The 20,894-nt window shown below is 43.1% G+C and overlaps 1 protein-coding gene across 12 annotated transcripts in view; it reads left to right on the top strand.

Annotated features, from left to right (window-relative positions):
• ENPP2 (ectonucleotide pyrophosphatase/phosphodiesterase 2) overlaps positions 1 to 20,894 on the top strand; it is a 636,665-nt gene that overhangs the window by 552,359 nt on the left and 63,412 nt on the right. For 7 of the 12 annotated variants that reach the window (XM_069220665.1, XM_069220661.1, XM_069220663.1 and 4 more), the window contains 2 exons: positions 10,441 to 10,497; positions 11,194 to 11,337. The exons of the other annotated variants lie outside the window; for them this stretch is intronic. In XM_069220665.1, the coding sequence (XP_069076766.1) occupies positions 10,441 to 10,497; positions 11,194 to 11,337 (201 nt within the window). The remainder of the gene's footprint in view (positions 1 to 10,440; positions 10,498 to 11,193; positions 11,338 to 20,894) is intronic. 12 annotated transcript variants of the gene reach the window in all.

Below are 20,894 nucleotides of genomic sequence, written 5' to 3'. Positions count from 1 at the left end.
CAACACATTGGCAAACCCAATAGCTGATTCGTAGACAAGCCATATTGACTTTACTAATACTTCTTTAGAGAATATTAACGTTCAGTAATAGTGAGAATTTAGATCTCAACAAGTGTTGACCCAGAAAGGAATGTAAAGGAAAGCACTTCTCCTACTTAAACACAAAGTTCATCCCAAAACACTTAAACTGTGTTGTTTATCAAAATGCATGAAACAAAAGGCTATTTATATACATTTCAGTCTATAATAATTGTACATTTTCATTATGATGCTAAACTCATATTATTTGGGAAGTTTATGAATGACATCCACTGGTGGTACAAGCTGATAATCCACTTCTGATAGAAAAAAAAAAGTCATCTGCATGAAGAGGTCCTCTTTTCTTTTATTCACTATTCATTCAGCCATCCTGACCTTTATAAAATGAAGTATACCATGTGTTTGTGGTCTTCTACTTTTTATTTAATGCCAATATGTTTGGAAGAAGAAGCCAAGCTCTTTTTTAAGATAGTACTCCAGGTCCTAATGCCTATAAAAACGTAACTACGTGTCACCTAACTGTCTTTGAAGAGGTGAGAATTGTTTAAAAAAAACAAAAAAACTGTGATAATGAGTTTGGAGTTTCTGAGTTGGAGTGAGAATTGGGAAGATGTCATTAGCCTGCCAGTTTGCTAAAATGTATGTTGTCATATGAACAGTTATTTATCCCTGATTTCTGTGAAAAATGTTTTCAAGTAAGTTTCTACCATTTGAGAAAAATATGGAAATACAGATGGGTAACAATTGAATAACAGATGTTTTTCATCAAGGAGTTTCGAGTGAAGTCAAATAGACCACAAGAGCGAAGCTGGGCAATGTTTGTATGGTGAAAAACTAAAATATTGTAGGATTCACACTTTATAATGGGAATCGTGAAATCACCATGGTATTGCCAAGTCTAAAGCTGGAATTCAGATAGAAAGGTAAAACTGCACCCAGTAAATAATGAGGTAGAATCACTTAAAATCGATGCCCTGAGAACTACTCCTTCATTATTTTGAATGTGACAGAAGTACAAAGGTTTAAGCTGACCTCTAATGGTGTTCAATGAGTAGCACATTAGAAGGTTGACTAAAAAATTGTGACTAGACAGAAGCTGCCTTATCCTGTGTGTTGTAAAATATTTTCTAGGCTGCGTGATTAGCAATCTAAATGTCTTTGGACTCCATTGATAAAGAGAAGGTGAAAGTCAATGATCTCCTTCCTTACACGTATTCCGTTGTTGTGGTCAAGTAGACTTTTAATGATTTCTCAAAGAATTCTGGTATTACTCATATAATCTTTGATTTTTGTACCGTTCCAAACGGTCTCATGCTTGAAACATTTGCACATGTGAAATTTCCACCAGTAGAAAATTACTGCATTTAGAAATAGAACTTGTGCGCACTAGCATATTTAACATTTCTGTGCAGTTCTTTGTTTATAAACCCCGCTTTTGTTCTCCAGTTCATGTCGGGGGCATTCCCTCCCTATTGATACTGTCGAAAGGCACTGTAAAACTGTAAACTTCGTACTTGTATAGCGCACTACTCACCCGTTAGGGTCTCAAGGCGCTGTACGCATACCGCTGTGGAACCCCTCCTGGCTTTTCCCTGTGAGGTGCCCACTCCTGGGCAACCTCCAAGGTGAAGCCAGGCATCCCAGCGCTGTTTGGGCCGTTGTGGAGATTAAGCAAGCTATTGCCCAGAGTTAGAGTGGGACCCATGAATTAGATTAGGCACCGATGCAAGAATTATCAGGTCTGAGGAAATTGAGCCCAAGACCCGCCGAGGCGGGAATTGAACCCTGGTCCCGGGCCAGATTTCTGCATCCGGGTCTGCCACTCTAACCATTGAGCCACACTTCTCCCGTGCTTGAGGAGTAGGTTTGTATTCACTGGGCAGCAAAATATCTGCGAGTGGTGCATGAATACTCACAAATCTGCAAGCTTGGAGGCATTGACCTACTTTTGCAGGCCACCCACATACCAGAGCTAAGTCTAAAGTTGTATAAGAAAATTTTACCACAAGGGGTAAGTAGTATATCTGCAAATGCCATCATCTAGATCAAAATCCACGTGTTGAAGTTAGCCATACAGAACAGGTTTTGAATCAGGCCCACTATTTTTCCAATGTATTTATTCATTTGTATGTATGTCAGTGGTATTTGTATAGCACAACCACATCAAAAAGGCAGCGCAGTACTGTACAAGGTCAAAGGAAAGCATAGAATCAACAAATGATAGAAGAGATGGCTGGTTCTTGCTTTGATACTATATTGTGATCTAGTGTTCTTTAAAGACGAGAGCCTCCACTATATCCTAAACTAGAGAAACGTTGGGTGACTCAGATGGCTGGAGGGATGCTGTTTCAGATTCTGGGTAGATATCTGCATAAGGCCTACTGTCTTGGATGGCCTTTTTTGATTATTCTTAGTTTCCAGTCTGATGGTTGCTTGTCTGCGGGTGTGCTGAACAAGGCTTGGGCAGGCCTTTTACTCACTGGGTATTTCTCCTGTAAGCTGAACCTTCAGAGGCTGGGTTTGAAAGCCTAGGACTGCCTCTTGTGCCTCTGTCACTTACCCCCGCTCATCCAGGTTAATTGCAGCAAGCACGGGGAGGCTCCAACAGAAAGAGTGAGGAAGAGGGAAAGGAGAGAAAGAAAATTATCAGCAAGGGTGAAGAGAAAAGGAAACAGAGAATAGATGGATACAAAGAGATAGGCTGCACAAGGAGAGGAAGGTAGCTGAGCTGGTTTGAGCATTTTGGCCAGAACCGTTCCTCAACCCAGCCCTAGTACTGAGAGCCACCAGAGATGGTGAGCTTGTCTGTAAGATACACAAGGGTGCAGGACATGACAGCTTTATAAATGTTGCAGCTTGTTTTGAAGATGGTGTTGGCTGCCAAGGGGAGTCAATCAAATTCCACGAGGATGAGAGTGATGTGATCATATTTCTTCCAGCCCTGGATGAGACTTGCTGTGGCGTGTGCGATACCCTTAAGGTGTGCTAGTACGGGGTGTGGATGACCAAGGAGCGCAGGTGCAAGACTGTGATGGCTTGAACGGAGGTTTTGAGACAGAATTCTGAAAGTAACGTTTTAACTTTCTTTTGAAGAGAGAGCTAGTACCAGGCTGTCTGTGTGGTTTTTTTTTGTTTGTTTTTTTTATGTGTTTTTTGTTGTGAAGTGACAGTATTCTAATTGTATTTATATAATGCTTACTACCCTTGACGAGGCGTTGAAATGCTTTTCGGCGAGTAGCATGCCACTCCGGATACCTAAAAGGGTTAGTGGTGAATTAGTATAGGGAAATAGAAGTTAATTTGAGAAGTAGGCATGTGAGTCTGTTAGTTGGATTGAATAGGATAATAGAGGGATAGAAGAGGGAAGAGTTTAGAAAGTGTTATTTGGGAGATCATAGTAATAAGATGAGGTTTGGGATGAGTAAAATGGAGAGAAGGGGGAGGGAAGAGTCTGTACAAAAGGATTAGGGAGAATATAGTAGTAAAATGTAGTTTGGGGTGAGTCAAAAGAGGGATACATGAGGGAAGAAGGTTGTTATGGAGATCATAATAGGAAACTGAGGTTTGGGGTTATCCAGGAGGGATAGAGGAGGAAAGAATATAGAAAGGGTTATTTTGGAGATCATAGTGTTAGAATGAGGTTTGGGATGAGTCAGAGAGTGGAGGTAGAGGTAGAGTTTATATTGAGAGCAGGATAGGGTGAGACAAAGTAGTGCATTAGAGCGAGTGAAAGTTCTTTCTTTTTTCTGCAGTAGTAGTAAAGTAATACATATATAGATACATGACTACATACAAAGGGTATACATATGTGTAAGAAAGTTAATATATTTTGAGATTTAAAGTTGTATTGTTTAAACTTAGACTTTTAAGTGTTGCTGAACTTGAAGCTAATTTGAGTGTTTTTATAACTTTTTAAATGTTTTCCTCAATATTTCAACAATGAAGCACTTGCATATAAAATGCTTATTATACTATTTACATATTGTGATAGATAAATAAAACAGAGACCCATAATTACCTAATCAGACAACTTTGGAAGCATTCAGTTTTAGATGGCTCCATGCCATTCACTGATCAACTGCTCTGAAGCAACGGAAGGTTTTTGAGCTTCTACTGTCTTTGGGGCTTTTCAGTTTAAGGAATATTTTTGTGTCATCTGCATAGTTGTAGCTTGTGAGCTGAGATTCATTGGTCTTTGCAAGTATGGATTTCATGTAGATGTTGAAAAGCATGGGTGAGATGATAGAGCGTTGTGGTACCCCTGCTTTTGTGAAGTATGGTTTGGATGAGAAAGGGGGAGTATGGTTGACATTTGTTCTGTTTGAATGTAGGATGTGATCCAGGTGAGAGCAGTCCCCTTTATGCTGGTTTTGTAGAGTCTTTGTATTAGGGTGTCATGGTCAACTGTGTCAAGGCAACTGAGAGGTCCAAGAGAAGTAGTCCAGCAACACCATTCTGGTCTACTGTATTTTTAAGGTCATCCCAGATGCCAACGAAGGCAGATTGTGCCCCTCTTCCTGGGCGGAATCCACTTTGGTGGTCTGAATGTATGGAGTTATCTTCAATAAATTATGACAGCTGGGTGAATGCTGCTCTTTCTATCAGTTTGCTCAGGTATGGTCTATTTGTAATTGATCTGTAGTGGTTGGGGTCGTGCGGGTCCAGGTTTGTTTTCTTTACTAGTGGGCATATGTATGCCTTTTTTTCGGTTTTCTGGAAAGATTCCCACAGTTAAAGAATTATTGATGATTCTTATTACTGGTGTGGCAGCTGAGGTAGATAAGAGTGTTCTCGAAAATTTGGGGGGGAAAGGGTCAGAAGAGCAGCCACAAGGCCTGCTTCCTTTGACTAGATCCATACATTCACTTTGTGATATTTGTTTGAAGGAATGCAGAGGCTGGGTTACCCTGCTCTTGAAGGGGATTTTTGGAACTGGGTTGGTGCTGGTGGTTTTCCTTTTGTTTTAAATAGGATTCCAGATTGTCTGTTTTGGTTGTGTAATGGTTTGCCAGTTTGTTGTGAATACTTGACTAATGGAAGGAGTTACTTCCATGCATTTATGTTTACAAAATGCATTGAGAATTTTGTATAATTATTTGCACATTTAGCATTTTGAATTCTGTCTTAATAGTATTTTTTTTTAGCTTTTTGATTGTTGATTTGTATATTCTGTTACGTTTGCGTAGGTGAAGTTTGTCTTGATTGCTGTTTGTTTGAGCCAGGTTCATTGCAGCCTTCCGATTTGTTGTTTTATCTTTTTTAGGCCTCTATTTCTCCAAGGTGCTTGGTTTATTTTATCCTGTTTTATTGTTCTTGGTGGTATTAAGAAATCAAGAGCTTCCTGTGGCCACTCAGTTTTTTAACAGAATTTATTGTGTCTAGATCTGTGTAGGATGTTAATTGTGTTTCTAAGTATTCAAAAAAGAGTAAACAGTATATTTAGAATTTGCCGCAGGTGTGTCGTTAGTGCTGGTATTACCTGTATGCGGGCCGCAATAGTGCTGTTTTTCTATATTGTATTCTTCATCCAGCAGGCTTAGACATTTTGTTGGGTCTGCATGCGTCAGTGGTGGAGATGGTTTATGAGTAGATGGTGAGCTGTGCTCTTTTTGTAGAGTAGCCTAGTGTAATAGACATGGAGATGCGAAGTTGTGAAGGGTGGCGTGTTTATTTTGTTTGCGCCTGTTTAGGGTGGACGTTGTATTGGTGGTAAAGCCTGCGGGTCATATTTTAAGGCTCTAAATTTTTAAATGGATGAGAGATAGATGAATAAGAGTGTTTGTGTTCGTGTATTTGTGGTAAGTGTTGCAGAAAATTGAAAATTTGGTAGTAAAGATGGTTTAGAATTTGTATTATTTGTGTAGTCATGAGGGTGGTAATGGGCATATGTTTCTAATTTATAACAATGTATTATGAATGTATGTGTGAGATTTTGATGTGCTTGTGTGTGTTATGTTTTGTTTTTGTGAAGTAGTGAGAGGAGAAATTGATGTAGTGGTTTTCTGAGAATGATTTGTATTTAAAGTACTGTTGATGAGTGGAAGTTGAATGGTAAAGGGGGTGGTGATGTGTTTTGGAAAAGAGTGTATGTGAAGGGATGGGCAAGAGTGATGCACATTTGTGTTAGGTTTGATCGCTAGAAGAGGTAGTATGTGTGGAGGAGTGGGGTGTAAGGATTTCTGATTGTGTGTTTTTGGTAAAAAGAGGAGGAGGATGTTGGTGGATGATATGATGGAAGGCTGACTATATGTTTGGTGGTGAGAGAAAGGGTTCTGTTAGGAGCAAGTAGAAGGTAGAGCTGGTGTTTTGTATGAATAGGGAATGTGTGTCTGGATGGATTAAAATTATAAATAAATTGTTTTAGTAATATGTATCAAATATGTAGGGGCACAAATTCAGTGTTCGCAAATGCAGTCAAGTTATTTGTTTTAACTCGTAAGTGTTTGACGAGCACATTTCTATTGTTTTATGTACTTGTGGCACTTTTGGCATCTGGTAACCCATTTGTGTTCTGGAATTCTCATGGTGGACATTTTCTTTGGTCGTTTATTTGCATTATTCTGAGTCCCAATCCTACTTGTCCCAGTTCTTACAAACAGATGTTATCCTAATTACTGAGATAGTGTTTACCTAGACTAAAGCTAAAACTCTAAAAAAAAAAAAAAAAAAAATCTTAAAATGCATCCCTCTGATCCCTGGGCATGGTTCTTCACCTTCCTGTCTACTATACAAATGAACCCCTGGTAGCACATATCCTGAACTACCAAGCCACCTCTGCTGTACCCAACCATATGGACGATCCCAAAAAAGGAGAGGTAGAGTGGGCGATCAGGGCTGAAAAGAGGACAACTAGAGCTCAAGCAATGACTACCACCAACCATGAAATAAGGGCTTTCCCTTCCCATCTGTCTTCCTCATCCTTGAAAACTGAATTTGTAAACAATCAGAAACCTGTAGACCACGTGGAAGGGGAAGAAGACACTGAGGGCATTATCTGAAACACCCAGAAAACCATCAGTGCAAACGAGAAGATGGAATCAGCTAGACTCGGAGGTCAACATATGTGAGCCAATCGCTGAAGGATGAGCCCCATCCTGTAGAGTGGCGTGAAGGTGTGTGAAGACATCACGATGGTCATCTATCCAAAATGTAAAAAGGGGTTTGTCAGCAGCAATAGCACACCTTTGCTAACCAAGAACCAGGCCACAATGCCCTGTCATGAAGCCAGGCAGGAAAGAGAAAAAAAACATTTGAAACTGAAGGTAAATGGAAGCTGAAGAGGGTGTGATCACATTGCCAAAAAGGCTAAAAGTATCAAAAAATGGTTTGACCTATCCAAAAACCTGATGGGGCAAAACGCATCAAAATGAACTTTTGATTTCCCAACTGTAAATTGCAAAAGACACACCAGACAAAATGATATTCTCCTGTGGATGGTATATGGCATCTGCAGCACATGCCCCCACTTTGTTCGTGGGAAGTGTTCACCTCAGATGTGATACTGGTGAAAGCACAGAACACATTTCTGATACCTATGAACGATGTCACAACACTGCTCCCCTTTCCTGCACTATGTTGAAATCCAGAGGCCCCACTCTATGGATTTAGGCTCGGTCATCCAGACAACGGAGGCCGGATACAAATGACAAAACTATTAATTCAACACACACCCGACCCCCCCCCAAAACCGCCCACGACCCCCACACTCCCAGTATTGATGCTTGAAATTTAGCAAGCGAGCTAAATATCTGGGGCGAAATAATCCACCGATGTGAGATTAAATATATTGGCAACGAAGCGAAAAAATGAAGAGGGTCGTGAGGCATACCGTCCAAGAAATGTTGTCTAAAAAGTGGTTTAAAATGCAGCGAGTGCTGTAAGTATTTCAGCAGAGTCTGGGAAGTGTTCTGTAAATATTTTTACTGTTGACATTTACTCAATGAACTGTTGCTCCTTTCGGACATGGGTAGAGGATGTAGTTTAATTTCTTAACTACCAACTTCAAGTCCTGGGTTTTTGTCCAATCAATCAAATAATTTCTTAAGTGCACTACTCACCCGGTAGGGTCTCAAGGGGCTGGGGGGGAGGGGCGATTACTGCTCAAAGCCATGTTTAGGGGGCTTTCTGAAGGGCAGGAGAGAGTTCCAGGTCTTGGCGGCAAGGTGGGAGAAGGATCGGCCGCTGGAGGTGGTGCGTTTGATGCAGGGGACTGTAGGGGACTGTAGCGAGGTCTGCAGAGCAGAGCTGTCGAGTTGGTATGTGGAAGTTGACTCGTTCGTTGAGGTAGGCCGGTCCAGTGTCGTGGAGGGCTTTGTGAGCATGGACCAGGATTTTGAAAATTGTCCTTTTGTTGATGGGCAGCCAGTGTAGGGATCTGAGGTGGGTGGAGATGTGTTTGTGGCGAGGGAGGTTGAGGATGAGATGTGCGGCTGCGTTCTGGATTCGCTGGAGTTTTCTTTGAAGCTTGGCTGTGGTCCCTGCATAGAGGGCGTTGCCATAGTTCAGTCTGCTGCTTATGAGGGCGTGGGTGACCGTTCTTCTTGTTTCTAAAGGGATCCATTTGAAAGTCTTGCGTAGCATGTGAAGGGCGTTGAAGCAGGAGGATTATATGGCATTGATTTGCTGGATCATGGAGAGAGACGAGTCCAGTATGATGCCAAGGTTGTGTGCGTGGGTGGTCGGTGTTGGGGGAGGTCCGAGGGTGGTGGGCCACCAAGAGTCGTTCCATGCTACCTTGTTGGGGCCGAAGATGATGATCTCTGTTTTGTCTGAGTTCATTTTGAGGTGGTTTGCTGATATCTAGCCGGTGATGTCAAGGAGTCCGGGGTGCAGGTTAATCTTGATAGTGGCTGGGTTCCTAGTGAGGGAGATGATGAGCTGGGTGTCGTCAGCGTATGAAATGATGGTGATGCCTTGTGGGCGGAGGATGTTGGCGAGAGGAGCCATGTAGACGTTGAAGAGGGTGGGGCTGAGAGAGGATCCTTGGGGGACCCCACAGATGATCTTGGTGGCTGTAGACTGGAAAGAAGGGAGGCAAACTCTTTGGGTTCTTTCAGAGAGGAAGGAGGTGAGCCAGTCCAGGGCTTTGTGGTGACTGTGTCCCAGCGAAAGCACTTGACTGACAGTCATCGTCTATGGCCAAGCCACTTTTTTTCCCCTGTGCCTAAAATTGTAAACTTATGAAATGTGATGAGAATATACTTGTTAATATGAAAAAATGTTTAAACGCCCTCTTGATGTATAGAACTTAAAATCGTCATTAGCCACATTAGCATACAAAGCTCCTTTGCTCCCTGTTTATAGATTCATGTTATATGAATACCAAAGCACACATTCATACTTAATTATGTTCAGTTGAGCCTTTAAAAACACTACTTACCTGGTCCTGAGCCAAAATGATATTGTAAATTGAATGACAGTAAAGTGGTTAGCTCGAAGTCGATTCCCAAACCTGACTGAGCCTTGCGCCCTTCAATCGCAAGGGTTATATGCGCACATCCTTCCGAGGATGCTGGCCTAATTGGGAAGTGTGCACACATACTTTCCTCTCTGTGTGTGGTTGGAGCGTGTTACTGTATTTTGATGGTGGGTGAAGTTCACATACCAGCAAATGTCACAAAAGCAGTGGTATAAGTATAAAACGAATTAGGGGTCCCAGACAGAAATGGAGTTTATTTGTGGTTATCACAGGAGGGATGATGGTGTACTTGTTTCCATACAACACAGTTTCATCAACTGGGTGCAGGCCTGCAATGAAATAGCCTCTGCCTCGTTTACTCACACACACGCTGTGTGCTACCAAGAAGGGCAGCCTCTGCCTGTAGTTACTGCACAGTGGAGCAAGGTTTGTTGTGCCATTCATGGAAGGAGCTTTGGCTCTGTGGGCCCACGCACTGGAGCAGAGACTGGTGTGGCACTCATGACAGCAGCCTGTGCTCTGCGCAGTCCCACACACACATTGGAGAAGTGCCATACATGGAAGTCTCTGCCGCTCTGCACGGTCTCAGGCTCCCCAGAAAGCGGTGCTGTGTGCCACTTGTGGAGGCCACCTGTCCTCTTTGCATGCACATCACATCCACAGTCGGAGGAAAGTTCTGTTTATCTTCATCTATAAACCTTATCCACCCGTAATAAGGACAAATGGTACTGTGGACCGTAGCACTTCTAGCCCTCTGTAATAGTAAGTGGGCAGGAAAGCCGACAGGTAACTTACAATGTTTTAGGCAATAGTTAATTCCTCCTTACTGCCCTTCATGTATGGACCTTACTGAAAGTGTGAACATCACAACGTCAGCTGCTCTTGTTGGTGAGTAAGCCTCTACCAAACATTATTTGGGGTTATTAGGAGCCTTTTTATTGTTGAAAACAGCACACAGTAACATTGTTGCTTTGTCTCTGCAGAGAGAATACTTGAAGAGACTACGGCTGTTGCTGGAGAGCACTCCTACAGAGAATCGGGTACGACCTTTCATTGCCGTGTGCCCGGTGTCTCGCTTCCATGACTTTTATGCACCACCACCACTCCCATTTTATATTACACACTATGCACTCCCTCTCCAAAGCGCCAACACTTCTCACCCGGAGCTGACCACCTGCTTCTTTTGCGTGATTGCTCTGTTACCCGTCTTTATGTTGCCTATTGGATTTGTGTCACTTCACCCAGAATACACTTGCAGTGAAGGTGGCATGTCTCTAAACCCCTTAACTGACCTATCGAGCTGGCTTTGCCATAATGCCACAATTCTTTCCTGGTATGTTCGTCGCACTGACTGCACAAGCACTAATTCACCTATTGTTGGTATAAAACAAAATGAACATTTGCTGTCATAAAATAAAAAATACTGATTGCACCTATCAAACAATACAAATAAGCTGCTTACAACATGGTTATAAATGGTGGAGGATGTCTACAAATACGCCTTAATGCGTCCCCGTCTGATGTAACAAATCGCATAAACGTGTATCCTTGTACATTTTGCGCTAACACAAAGTGAATCTATTGATGTTCAGATGAAAAATAGCCTGATGTTCCCCCGCTATGTCAGTGTGGGATTATTGGCCATGCTTTGCAGAAAACGTTGATATGATATTACAAAGGCGTGTTATTTTATCTCTTAATAAGAACCGCTTTTTCTCCCCCATTCTAACCCGAAGAGGAGCGTACGGAACCAGAGCTGGAGAGTCCGAGGCAATCGGTCCAGCAAAGCTCAGAAGAGGCAGCAGCGACAACAACCAGCAACCACATCGAAGAAAATGGAATAGATGAGCATTTAGTGGTGCCAACAACCGCCAAAACCGGTGAGGTATTCCTGCAACGCTCCCACCATCATACCTGTGTCACAGTAGAAGTGGAAGCTTAGGCACTGTGTGCAGGCACTGCAGAGATGTAATAGCTTTCTCTATGTTCATTTAGCTGCACAGCACGTGTATCCCTTTCCTATGGGCTTGTAATAGCTCGCCGGAAGGCACAGTGCTCCGAACACCTCTTTGTCAATCGGCGTCATAGCAAGAAGTTGCCTGGCTGATGTGCAACTTTAATATCTAAAGAACAAGAAAAGCGCTCTTGTTGCTGAACAGTTTAAATGCCATCACTATTCTGGCCATACATTCAGAAATGCTCACGTCACCCACTGGCTCCTCGGTGCACCATGAACACATTTGCTGATGGTTGTGGCCGTGCGCTGTAGTTCTTTCTGTTGAAAAGGTATGCTCTATGTCACAAGACCAAAAATGTGCAAATATTTCCACGTACAACTAATCAGCTTTTCAAGGTTAAAAAACGTGTACTTCTGTTTTCATCGTCCAGAGTGTTGAACAATGCACAGGTGGGTGTGGACCATTAAGTGATGGTTAGAGATCATTTTTTTGTAAGGTAAATTGCTCCCTCCTGTACAAGATTTAAATACTTGACAGGAACACCCGAGTAAGCCCCTGCAGCTCCTGTTACTACCAGCCAAGAGGTGCATCCGTGGCCGACATTCACAGACCTCTCTTATGAGAGATACTGAGTCTACAGACCTTCAGAAGACCGCAGAAATGACCACTAAGGTGCTGTGCTATCGCACAGGGCTGGAATTATAGCAATAAAAAGGCGAAGAGATAATTACGAGTCTTTTGGCAAAGCAAATTGGCACTAATGTAGATAGACAACGTGATTTTTTCTCTGGGTGATGCTGCGAGGGTGAGTAGGAGGATGAAGGAGATGGGAAAGGAAAAGTGTTTTAGGTGGCTCATGTGAAGAGAGATGAAGCCAGTGGCAAGAGAAGAGTAACTCAAGCAAGGATCCAAGTTCACTACCGGATCTGTTGCAGAGGGGGAGGTGTCACTATTAGGGCATCGCCATTAAAGAGTGGTAACGCACAGTAAAGGGATACGTACGCGAAGAAGGGATGCAAGACCAGTCCGTGTCTGTGATTCTTATCTGACAGGATGGTTCCGGCGGCGAACGTACAAAATATTAGAAGATTCTTTTGAGTGATGGGAGTGAAACTGAAGATTTGAGGAAGGAGCAGGATAAGTGGGGAGAAGGTTACTGTTGAGTAGTGTGGACTAGACAAAAGGCACATCACCAACTGCAAAGTCGCGTGTGCAAAGCAACAGGCAGGTCTCCCCTGTTTTGTATCCATGTTTTGGTGAAAGGAAGATGGAAGGTCCTACATGTACACACACTCATTTATGTACTGAGGTTTAGTTATTGCACCAAAACAATGTTTTTGTTTCCACCCTCTGTTTACTTTAATAATAACTGCAGTAACAGACCAGCAGTATTATGGCATTGAATTTTCAGTGCCTTTATAGACTGTACTTATTTCTGTTTTTGTATATCCATTGTTGTGAGGAATGTAAAACATATTTATTTATAGATAATTGTTTTAAAGACTAGACTTGTTTTAGCTTATTTTCGTATTGATTATTTTGCCACCTGTACTGAAGCTCATCTTGCAATGTATGTCCTAATACAATTATTTATAATTATAAAAAATAAAAGTTCTTCATTATTGATCACTATAATGAAAGGGTAATACCAAAGCCCTATGTGCTGTACTTTCGCCATCTATATCCTGGGGGTTTGTGTTAACTGGATAGTTCAGTCCAGATTGCTCTTTATTGAGATGAATGATCACTGTTGCAGATTCAGTTGCATTAACTTCCTCATAATTATTTCACTAAGTCTGTGTATTCCCTGGTGCCTTTGCCAGGTTGTAATACAATAAATGAGAATATCCATGACCTATGTGTGACAATAACATATAATTTCAGAGTAGATGCAATTCAAAACATAGCACGTCTACCGCCACTAGTGCAACATCTGGGTCAAATCTTGTGACACTGTACAGTGTTGAAATATTTTACTCTGTGAGATTGTATGATGACACCGAGAATAAAAAGTGGTGATTGTGAACGATCTGCTGCCGTCATCAGCTATTGTCACCAGGTGCAAGAAATAAAGAGCAAAGTTCTTATCTGTCAAGCATATTATAGATTATGACTGTTGTCTTCCTGGGTCAGTTGTAAAATCCCTAGAAATTATGCCTTTGAAAAGAATGATGGTGCCCTGCAAGTGTGTGCGCATGTGCACACACAAAACACACAACACCCACACACAAACCCCTCCACACCCCACCACCAATATCTTGCAAGGATGCTGTGCTTTAAGTTACCATTTTATTTTAAAAATAACTGATGACAGAAAAGATTGCGTATTGTATGCGTCCTGATGAAAAACCCTTTAGATGTTTGTTCACGTTTCCATGTTATGTTGACTTATGTACCAAAAATACCCACCTCTGTCTGATAAAGAATTATAACTTGTGTGTGTGAGTGCAGTGGACCTGACAGGGAGACCTTTTCTACTCAGCTTAACGTTCACAGCTGTGATTTGGGGGGTGGCGGAGAATGTGGGTGTCTGGAAGTAGCCCGATGTCTGCCATTGGTTTTGTAAGGTGGTGGTGGCAGGATGCTAGGAATTTGTTGCTTTTTGTGGGCTAGACTATCTAACGTAGATGGGGTGGCAGAAAAGGATTAGCTCCATGGAATGGTAGTGCGAGAGCTTCAGGATGGTAGCAGTATGTCAGGTTTTTTTATGTACATATTGGAAGTGTTTTAGAGTGACATCACAGACGTTTATCTGTCTGTGATGTCACTTGGATCACTTTTGTGGAAAGAAAAATCTCTATTGATAGCTGCTGATCTATAATCCTGATCTGTAACTAATGTCTCACATTTTCTAGCCACCATATAATTGTCATCCCCTTACTATACCCACTCTCCAGTCAAATTGATTCTATGTTTCTATTAGTCATGTGTTGGATAAAAAAAAAAAAACTTGAATGGCCATCAAAGCTGACACACTGTATATAAGCGGGAGTCCAGAGTTGAATCAACCTCTCGATGTTTTACAAGTCTTGAAACTAGGCAAGGTGCTTCCATGTTTCCCTATTTAATGTACATAGTCAAATGTGGTACAGTTAGTCTTTCCTGTTTTGTTTTCATGTCAGACTCTACTCTATGCGCTCAGAAGTAGCATTTCCTAAGAACATGCGTACACCTATAAAGATATTTGTCCCGCAGACATGCTTATTAAAGTATAAGTTACATTTTAACTTGACGAAAATATATTTCTTTAGGAGAGAACGTATATACATATTAGCTACTACTTATACTATGAGGTCATATAAACTCAGTAGGTCCCTTCACACGCAAGCTCCATGAAAGCTGAAACTGTGTTGCTCACTGCTCTGAAATTGCAGACCTTTTATCTCGCTTCTCATCGAATGTACCATTTCCATCTCTGACTCCGCTATGGGTATCTGCTCTTGCTGTGTCTATTGATATACTGTACCCTGATAACTACGCAAGCTCTCTAAAAGGTATAATTATCCAATTTTACCACATCGTTTGATATATTATACTCGGATAATGATACAAATGTCCACAAAGGTAAATGAGATGCCTTAATAAATATCTAGTGGTGGTGTGCCTTTCTTGTACTACTGCTTTACTTTAAGCAACCCCTCCTATTTCAAACCTACTGCATAACACCTTAGAATTGATCATCTGTTTCTGAATAGCTTGGTTGATTGTATTCCTTTACCTTCGTTAAGGCATTCTGTGAATAGTTTACTTGAAGATTTTAATTAGTGACATGCCCTCCACCCTGGTTAAACTTCTATTTGGCGTTGTACTCGTCATCGCTCTTGCTACACAGGGATGGCGTAACACTTCATTTAAAACAATTGTTTTGTTTCTTCTTGTGTTCCTCTTTTCAACCAAGCTCATTTGGGATGACTTGTTATGCGTTTGGATTGATTATGACCTTTTTGCTCTCGTCATATTCGTACTCATTCCAAACAGTCTGTGTCTTCTAACTCCTCATCTGGTCTTTGAAAATGTCTTAACTTTTTACTGTTACTGTTCTGTCTTCGTTTGATGCCATTGCTTCTTGTGGTACACAATGCAATAAGAGCAAACTGCAGGCGGCTGGCCGTGCGTCACTTGTGCCGTCAAATGAAGTAGTTTTCCTCCCTGCTGTTACTGGCCAGGTTAAAATTTAAGATTCTCACCTTGATGCCTAAGACTGTCCACATGGAAGACCCAATATATTTTACACCATGGCTCCGGTTTCTCACTCACACTTCTATTTTGAGGTCCATTGACGTCCAGATTTTGTGGGTACTGCACTGTAAGAAACGCCAGTCAGGCATGGCTCTTTAGGTGTGCTTGGGTGCACCAGTGGAATCTATTCCCAGTTCCTATGCAAGATGGTAAGGATTGTAGAAAGATACCTCTTTTCAGGAAATCTTTCTTGTTTGAAGCATATGGAGTTACTCCAGTATTGGAACTTTCATAGATTCACATGCTTGAATCATTCCCCGTCGTCGAGATGGGAGCCCCCGGTACAATTATATAAGTAGTGTTGAAACATATTAACACAAGGGCCCTAGGCCTCTTCAATTTAACAGTATATCAGAGCCATTTTAAGAAAAAGGGCCAAACCTGAGCATCCACCAATCAGACAACACCACCCTCTAGAATCCTCCTGAGAGAAACTCCAGCACCTCAGATTTTCTACCGCACGTCGTGCTAGGGAGTCTCCTCAGAGCTCTGCTCTTTCTTCACACCTTTGGATTAGCTTTAAGCTATTTTTTCTCTACTAAAACTTGTTTTGACTGATTGGGGTTAACACCTACAACATGTGTGACGAGGAGAAGAAGGGTTTATTCAGAAATTGCTAAACCTGTGGTAAGAGAAGACTACATTCTGAAGACCCTCATCAGGATTGCATATACTGCCTCTATCCAGACCACTCAGCCAAGGACTGTAAGGTTTGTCGTACCTTTTCCTCTAAGACTCTTAAGGATAGGGAAGGCAGCTTATTGATTTGGCTGCAGAAACTTAAGTACAGAGATAATCCAGTCGCGGATACTGATAGTGATGACTCTTCAATATCCAAAAGGTCATCAAATAGGGCGAGATCAGACTCAAGATCTTCTTCCCAACAATCAAGTAAAGCCCACAAAAAGACTGCCTCAGGGTCTTACAAGGGCCGCAGCCCCTCTACTTTACCTCAACCTCATAAATCTTCCAAGAAAGGGGAGAGAGGTCATGCCAGCAGCTCTGAAAGGCATAAGAAGTCATCCTCTGTACCACCATCTGTGCCTTTCAAAAGGCCCTCATCCACTTCTGCAGCTAAAAATGTACTGTCGACGACGGACTGATCATCGACGTGACTGTCGGTGAGTGATTTTTCACCGTCGATGACGACTTCCACAGTCGACGACCGTTATGAGAGCAGTGTCGACTGCATCATCGTCGAGGATCTACACCTCATCATCAACGGTGGTAACAATGGTATCTGCTTTACCATCGTCGACGGTAGACTCTTTGGTATGGCTGTCTACGATCAAGCTCTCCATGCGTTCGTCATCGACGACTCCACCGTCGACGAAGGCTATATCTGCACTGTCGATGACACTGACGAGAGAAAAACAACATAAAAAACAAAGCACACCTCACCTAGTAAGGTGACCCCTCTCATACCAGTACATTTGTTAGAGGTGGATGAAGAGTCAGACGACGAGGGTCCATTTGGAACAGCCCATAGCCCCTCTCAATTGAACGTCAAATATCAGGAGGACAAAGACAAATTTGAAGAAACTTATGACCCTCCGTACTATGGAGGAGACCAACAATATCAAAAAGGGGCATACATACCAACCTCTTTGCTATCAGACCTCCGAGCAATGCTGGCTAATTACAGTAGGCGTTTTCCTCCTCAAGGGGAGCAACCTCCTCTGTCGCCCGTCTCCAGGGTTACCACTTCACGTCAGAGACCGACCTCTTTGCCACTAGCAAATGTGGTCACCCCGGATATGACTTTACCTCAGGACACCGATATGTCAGAAGGTGAACAGGAAGAAGGGGGAGCTCCTTGACACTCACTCAGAGAGGAATGAATACATTATTCCGTCTCCTCCTTCCCAGTCAAATGTGGATTCCCCTCCAGAGAACATCAGGCAATTTCATAATCTTCTGGAGAGAGTAGCTAAACGTTTCGCTCTGCCAATGCCGTCCAAGCAAACAGATTACTTCTTATATGATTTTAAAGAGCCGTTCCAGAAATCTGTGTGCTCTTTTGCACTGGTCAACTACTTATGGGAAGAAGGGTTAAAAGTGATGCACAACCCCGCTACTGTCATAGCAGTGCTGCCCCGGCTAGACAAAAAATACAAGGCACCAGAGGATGCCCCAGCATGTCTGATTGGTCATCCTCATCATGACTCAGTGGTGGCTCAGGCAGCACAGAGGAAGTCCAAGAATCCTTCTGCTCCGATTTCTGCACCTCCAGACAAAGAGGGTAGATGGCTAGACAATATTGGAAAGAGGTTCTCGTCAATGGCTAGCCTAGTGATCAGAGCTGCTAACTCCCTGGCTGTGTTAGCCTGATATGACAGGCAGCTATGAGCAGACATCGCCCCGCATATTGACTAGTTGCCGGAGGATGGAAGATCCGAGGCGAGGAAGATGTTGCAGGAAGGTCAGCGCATGTCAGCGGAACTCATAGACTGTGCGATGGACATAGCCACAACTGCATTTCACCAGCTCGCAGGTGCAGCTGTACTTAGGCGGCAAGGCTGGCTAAAGGCTACATCATTCCAGCCTGAGGTACAGAATATGATTTTATACCTACCTTTCAATGGCCAAGCAGTATTTGGTAAACCTATTGATGAGGCTTTACAATCTATCAAATCCGACACGGATACAGCAAAATCGTTAGGGACTCTCCAATTTCGCAAGCCTTCCTTTCGAGCTAGAGGACGTAGACTGCCTTCATATAGGGGAGGCTATCAGCAATATAGATACTCAACCTATCCTTCCTCCTCTCAGCAGTTCTGTCAATACTACCCACAAAGACAACCACCACAATCAGCTTATGGTAGATCTGGCACGAGGGGGCGCTCAACTCGCCCTGCTAAGGACTCGGCTCGTAGAGCCTGATACATCCAAGGCTCCGGCTACATCCAACCTGCCTCCTCTGGTTTTAAGCGGAAAGATATCCCTGTTTCTCAAGCAATGGCAAGACATCACATCAGACAAGTGGGCCCTCCAATTAGTGAAACAGGGCCACACTCTGGAGTTTATCCAACTACCTCTCTCCAATCCTCCCCGCAGGACTCCATCGTATCCAGAACAGCTCAAGAGGGAGATCAACAAGATGCTCCTCAAAGGAGCTATAGAGAAAGTACCTCTGTCACAGCGAGGAAAAGGGTTTTATTCCAGGTTCTTTCTCATTCGCAAGAAGTGGAAGGACTGGAGGACGATCCTCGACCTCAGAGAATTAAACGTCTACTTAAAAAAAACAGTCGTTCCGCATAAGCCTACAGGATGTCCTTCTGCGACTGAATCAGGGAGATTTCATGTCTACACTAAACCTAAAAGACGCATATTTCCACATTTCCATCCACCCAACCCACAGACAGTACCTCAGATTCATGGTGGCCGGAAGCCATTTTCAATTTCGTGTCCTCCCTTTTGGCCTAAAGTCAGCTCCCAGGATATTTACCAAATGCTTAGCGCCAATCACAGCTTTCCTCAGGAGGAGAAAACACCAGATATTCCCTTATCTCGACGATTGGCTGGTAAAAGCAAACACCTACGCAGAGCACGCAGATCAACAAGAAGGTGCGTTTCCTTACCCAACAGTTAAGGCCTCACCATCATCTGGGAGAAGTCCATACCTCTACCATCATGCAGTATCACCTTTTTAGGGGCAAACCTGGACACTCAATCCACCATGGCGTGTCCCACAGTAGAGAGACAGCAGAGGTTACGAACTCTAGCAAAGTCGATACAGGGAAGAAACTGCTTTCAGTTCGCCTTTTCAAATCCTTTTTGGGCATGATGTCATCATGCATACCTCTGGTTCCTCTCTGCAGACTAAAAATGCGACCGCTGCAGGAGCAGCTCAACCTTCAATGGCTCCAGATTTCGGGAAGCTTCGAAGATCGGATAAGCATAACCGCAGCAATAGTCAAAGCTCTGACATGGTGGTCTCAAAAGCATCATCTGTCTGTTGGCCTTTCCTTTCTATATCGTCCTGCTCCATGGACTATCACTACAGACGCCTCTCTGGAGGGCTGGAGAGCCGTTTTGCAAGATCTTTGAGTAAGTGGCAAGTGGCCACTAGAGTTGAGGGTGATGCACATCAATCTGCTAGAGCTCAGAGCAGTTTCTCGCTGTGCAGGCTTTTCTTCTGAAGATAGCGGAATCAGACGTAGTAATAAGAACAGACAACACCACTACGATGCATTACCTCAACAAACAAGGGGGCACGAGATCTCTCACCCTCTCCAGGGAAGCCCAAAATGTTTAGAATTGGGCCTCGCAACAAGGCATCAGACTCCCAGCGGTGCATCTGCCGGGGATAGAGAACAAGATAGAGGACTCGCTCAGCAGACAAAGATCGAGCTACCACGAATGGGAGCTGGACCAGTCCACAGTGGATTACTTCTTTTCCCAGTGGGGAATGCCAACAATCGACCTGTTCGCCAGCAAGTGGAATGCCAAATGCCAGTACTTCGCAAGCTGGCATCACCAAAAGAAATCTTGGGGGAATGCGTTTTCCATAGCTTGGTCAGGGATCTTTGCTTACGCCTTTCCTCCAATTCCATTGATCCCAAGACTCCTCAAGAAGATGAAGGCAGAGCCGTGCACCCTGATATTGATAGCTCCGTACTGGCCTCGCCAACACTGGTTTGCCGAGCTTTTTCTTCTAACAATGAAGCCTCCCATTCCGTTGAAGCCATCTCTGCACTTAATAACAATGAACAAAGGGAAAATATCGCACCCGGATCCCCAGTCGATGCGATTGTCAACATGGCTCCTGAGCAGAGGGAATTTGCACATCTGAGTATTCCACAGGAATGTAGGTACATTTTGTCCAGAGCTAGAGCAGATAGCACTAATAAGGCTTACTCTTGCAAATGGAAAAGATTTTGTTTCTGGTGTCACCAGCGGCAAATTGATCCACTGTCCTCACCACCGAACAAATATTGCCTTATTTATTGCATTTAGCACAATCAGGTCTTGCGCATTCCTCCATAAAGGTGAATCTGGCAGCAATAGCATCATACAGGCGTTCAGACGCTTCACCTTCGCTGTATTCCTCTAGATTAATCAAACTGTTTTTTAAAGGACTTTTCAGGGTTTTTCCTCCATTCAGACCTCCTCCTCCCTTGTGGAGCTTGAATATTGTTCTAACACAGTTAATGAAGCACCCGTTTGAACCGATCCATCGAGCTTCTCTGAAATTCCTTTCCTGGAAGGTTGCTTTACTTGTGGCTCTCACATCAGCC

This window comes from Pleurodeles waltl, chromosome 2_2 (assembly GCF_031143425.1).
Source record: "Pleurodeles waltl isolate 20211129_DDA chromosome 2_2, aPleWal1.hap1.20221129, whole genome shotgun sequence".
NCBI classification, from domain to species: Eukaryota; Metazoa; Chordata; class Amphibia; order Caudata; family Salamandridae; genus Pleurodeles; species Pleurodeles waltl.
The sequence above is the reverse complement of the archived record's forward strand: the minus strand, read 5'-3'. Positions and strand labels throughout refer to the sequence as shown.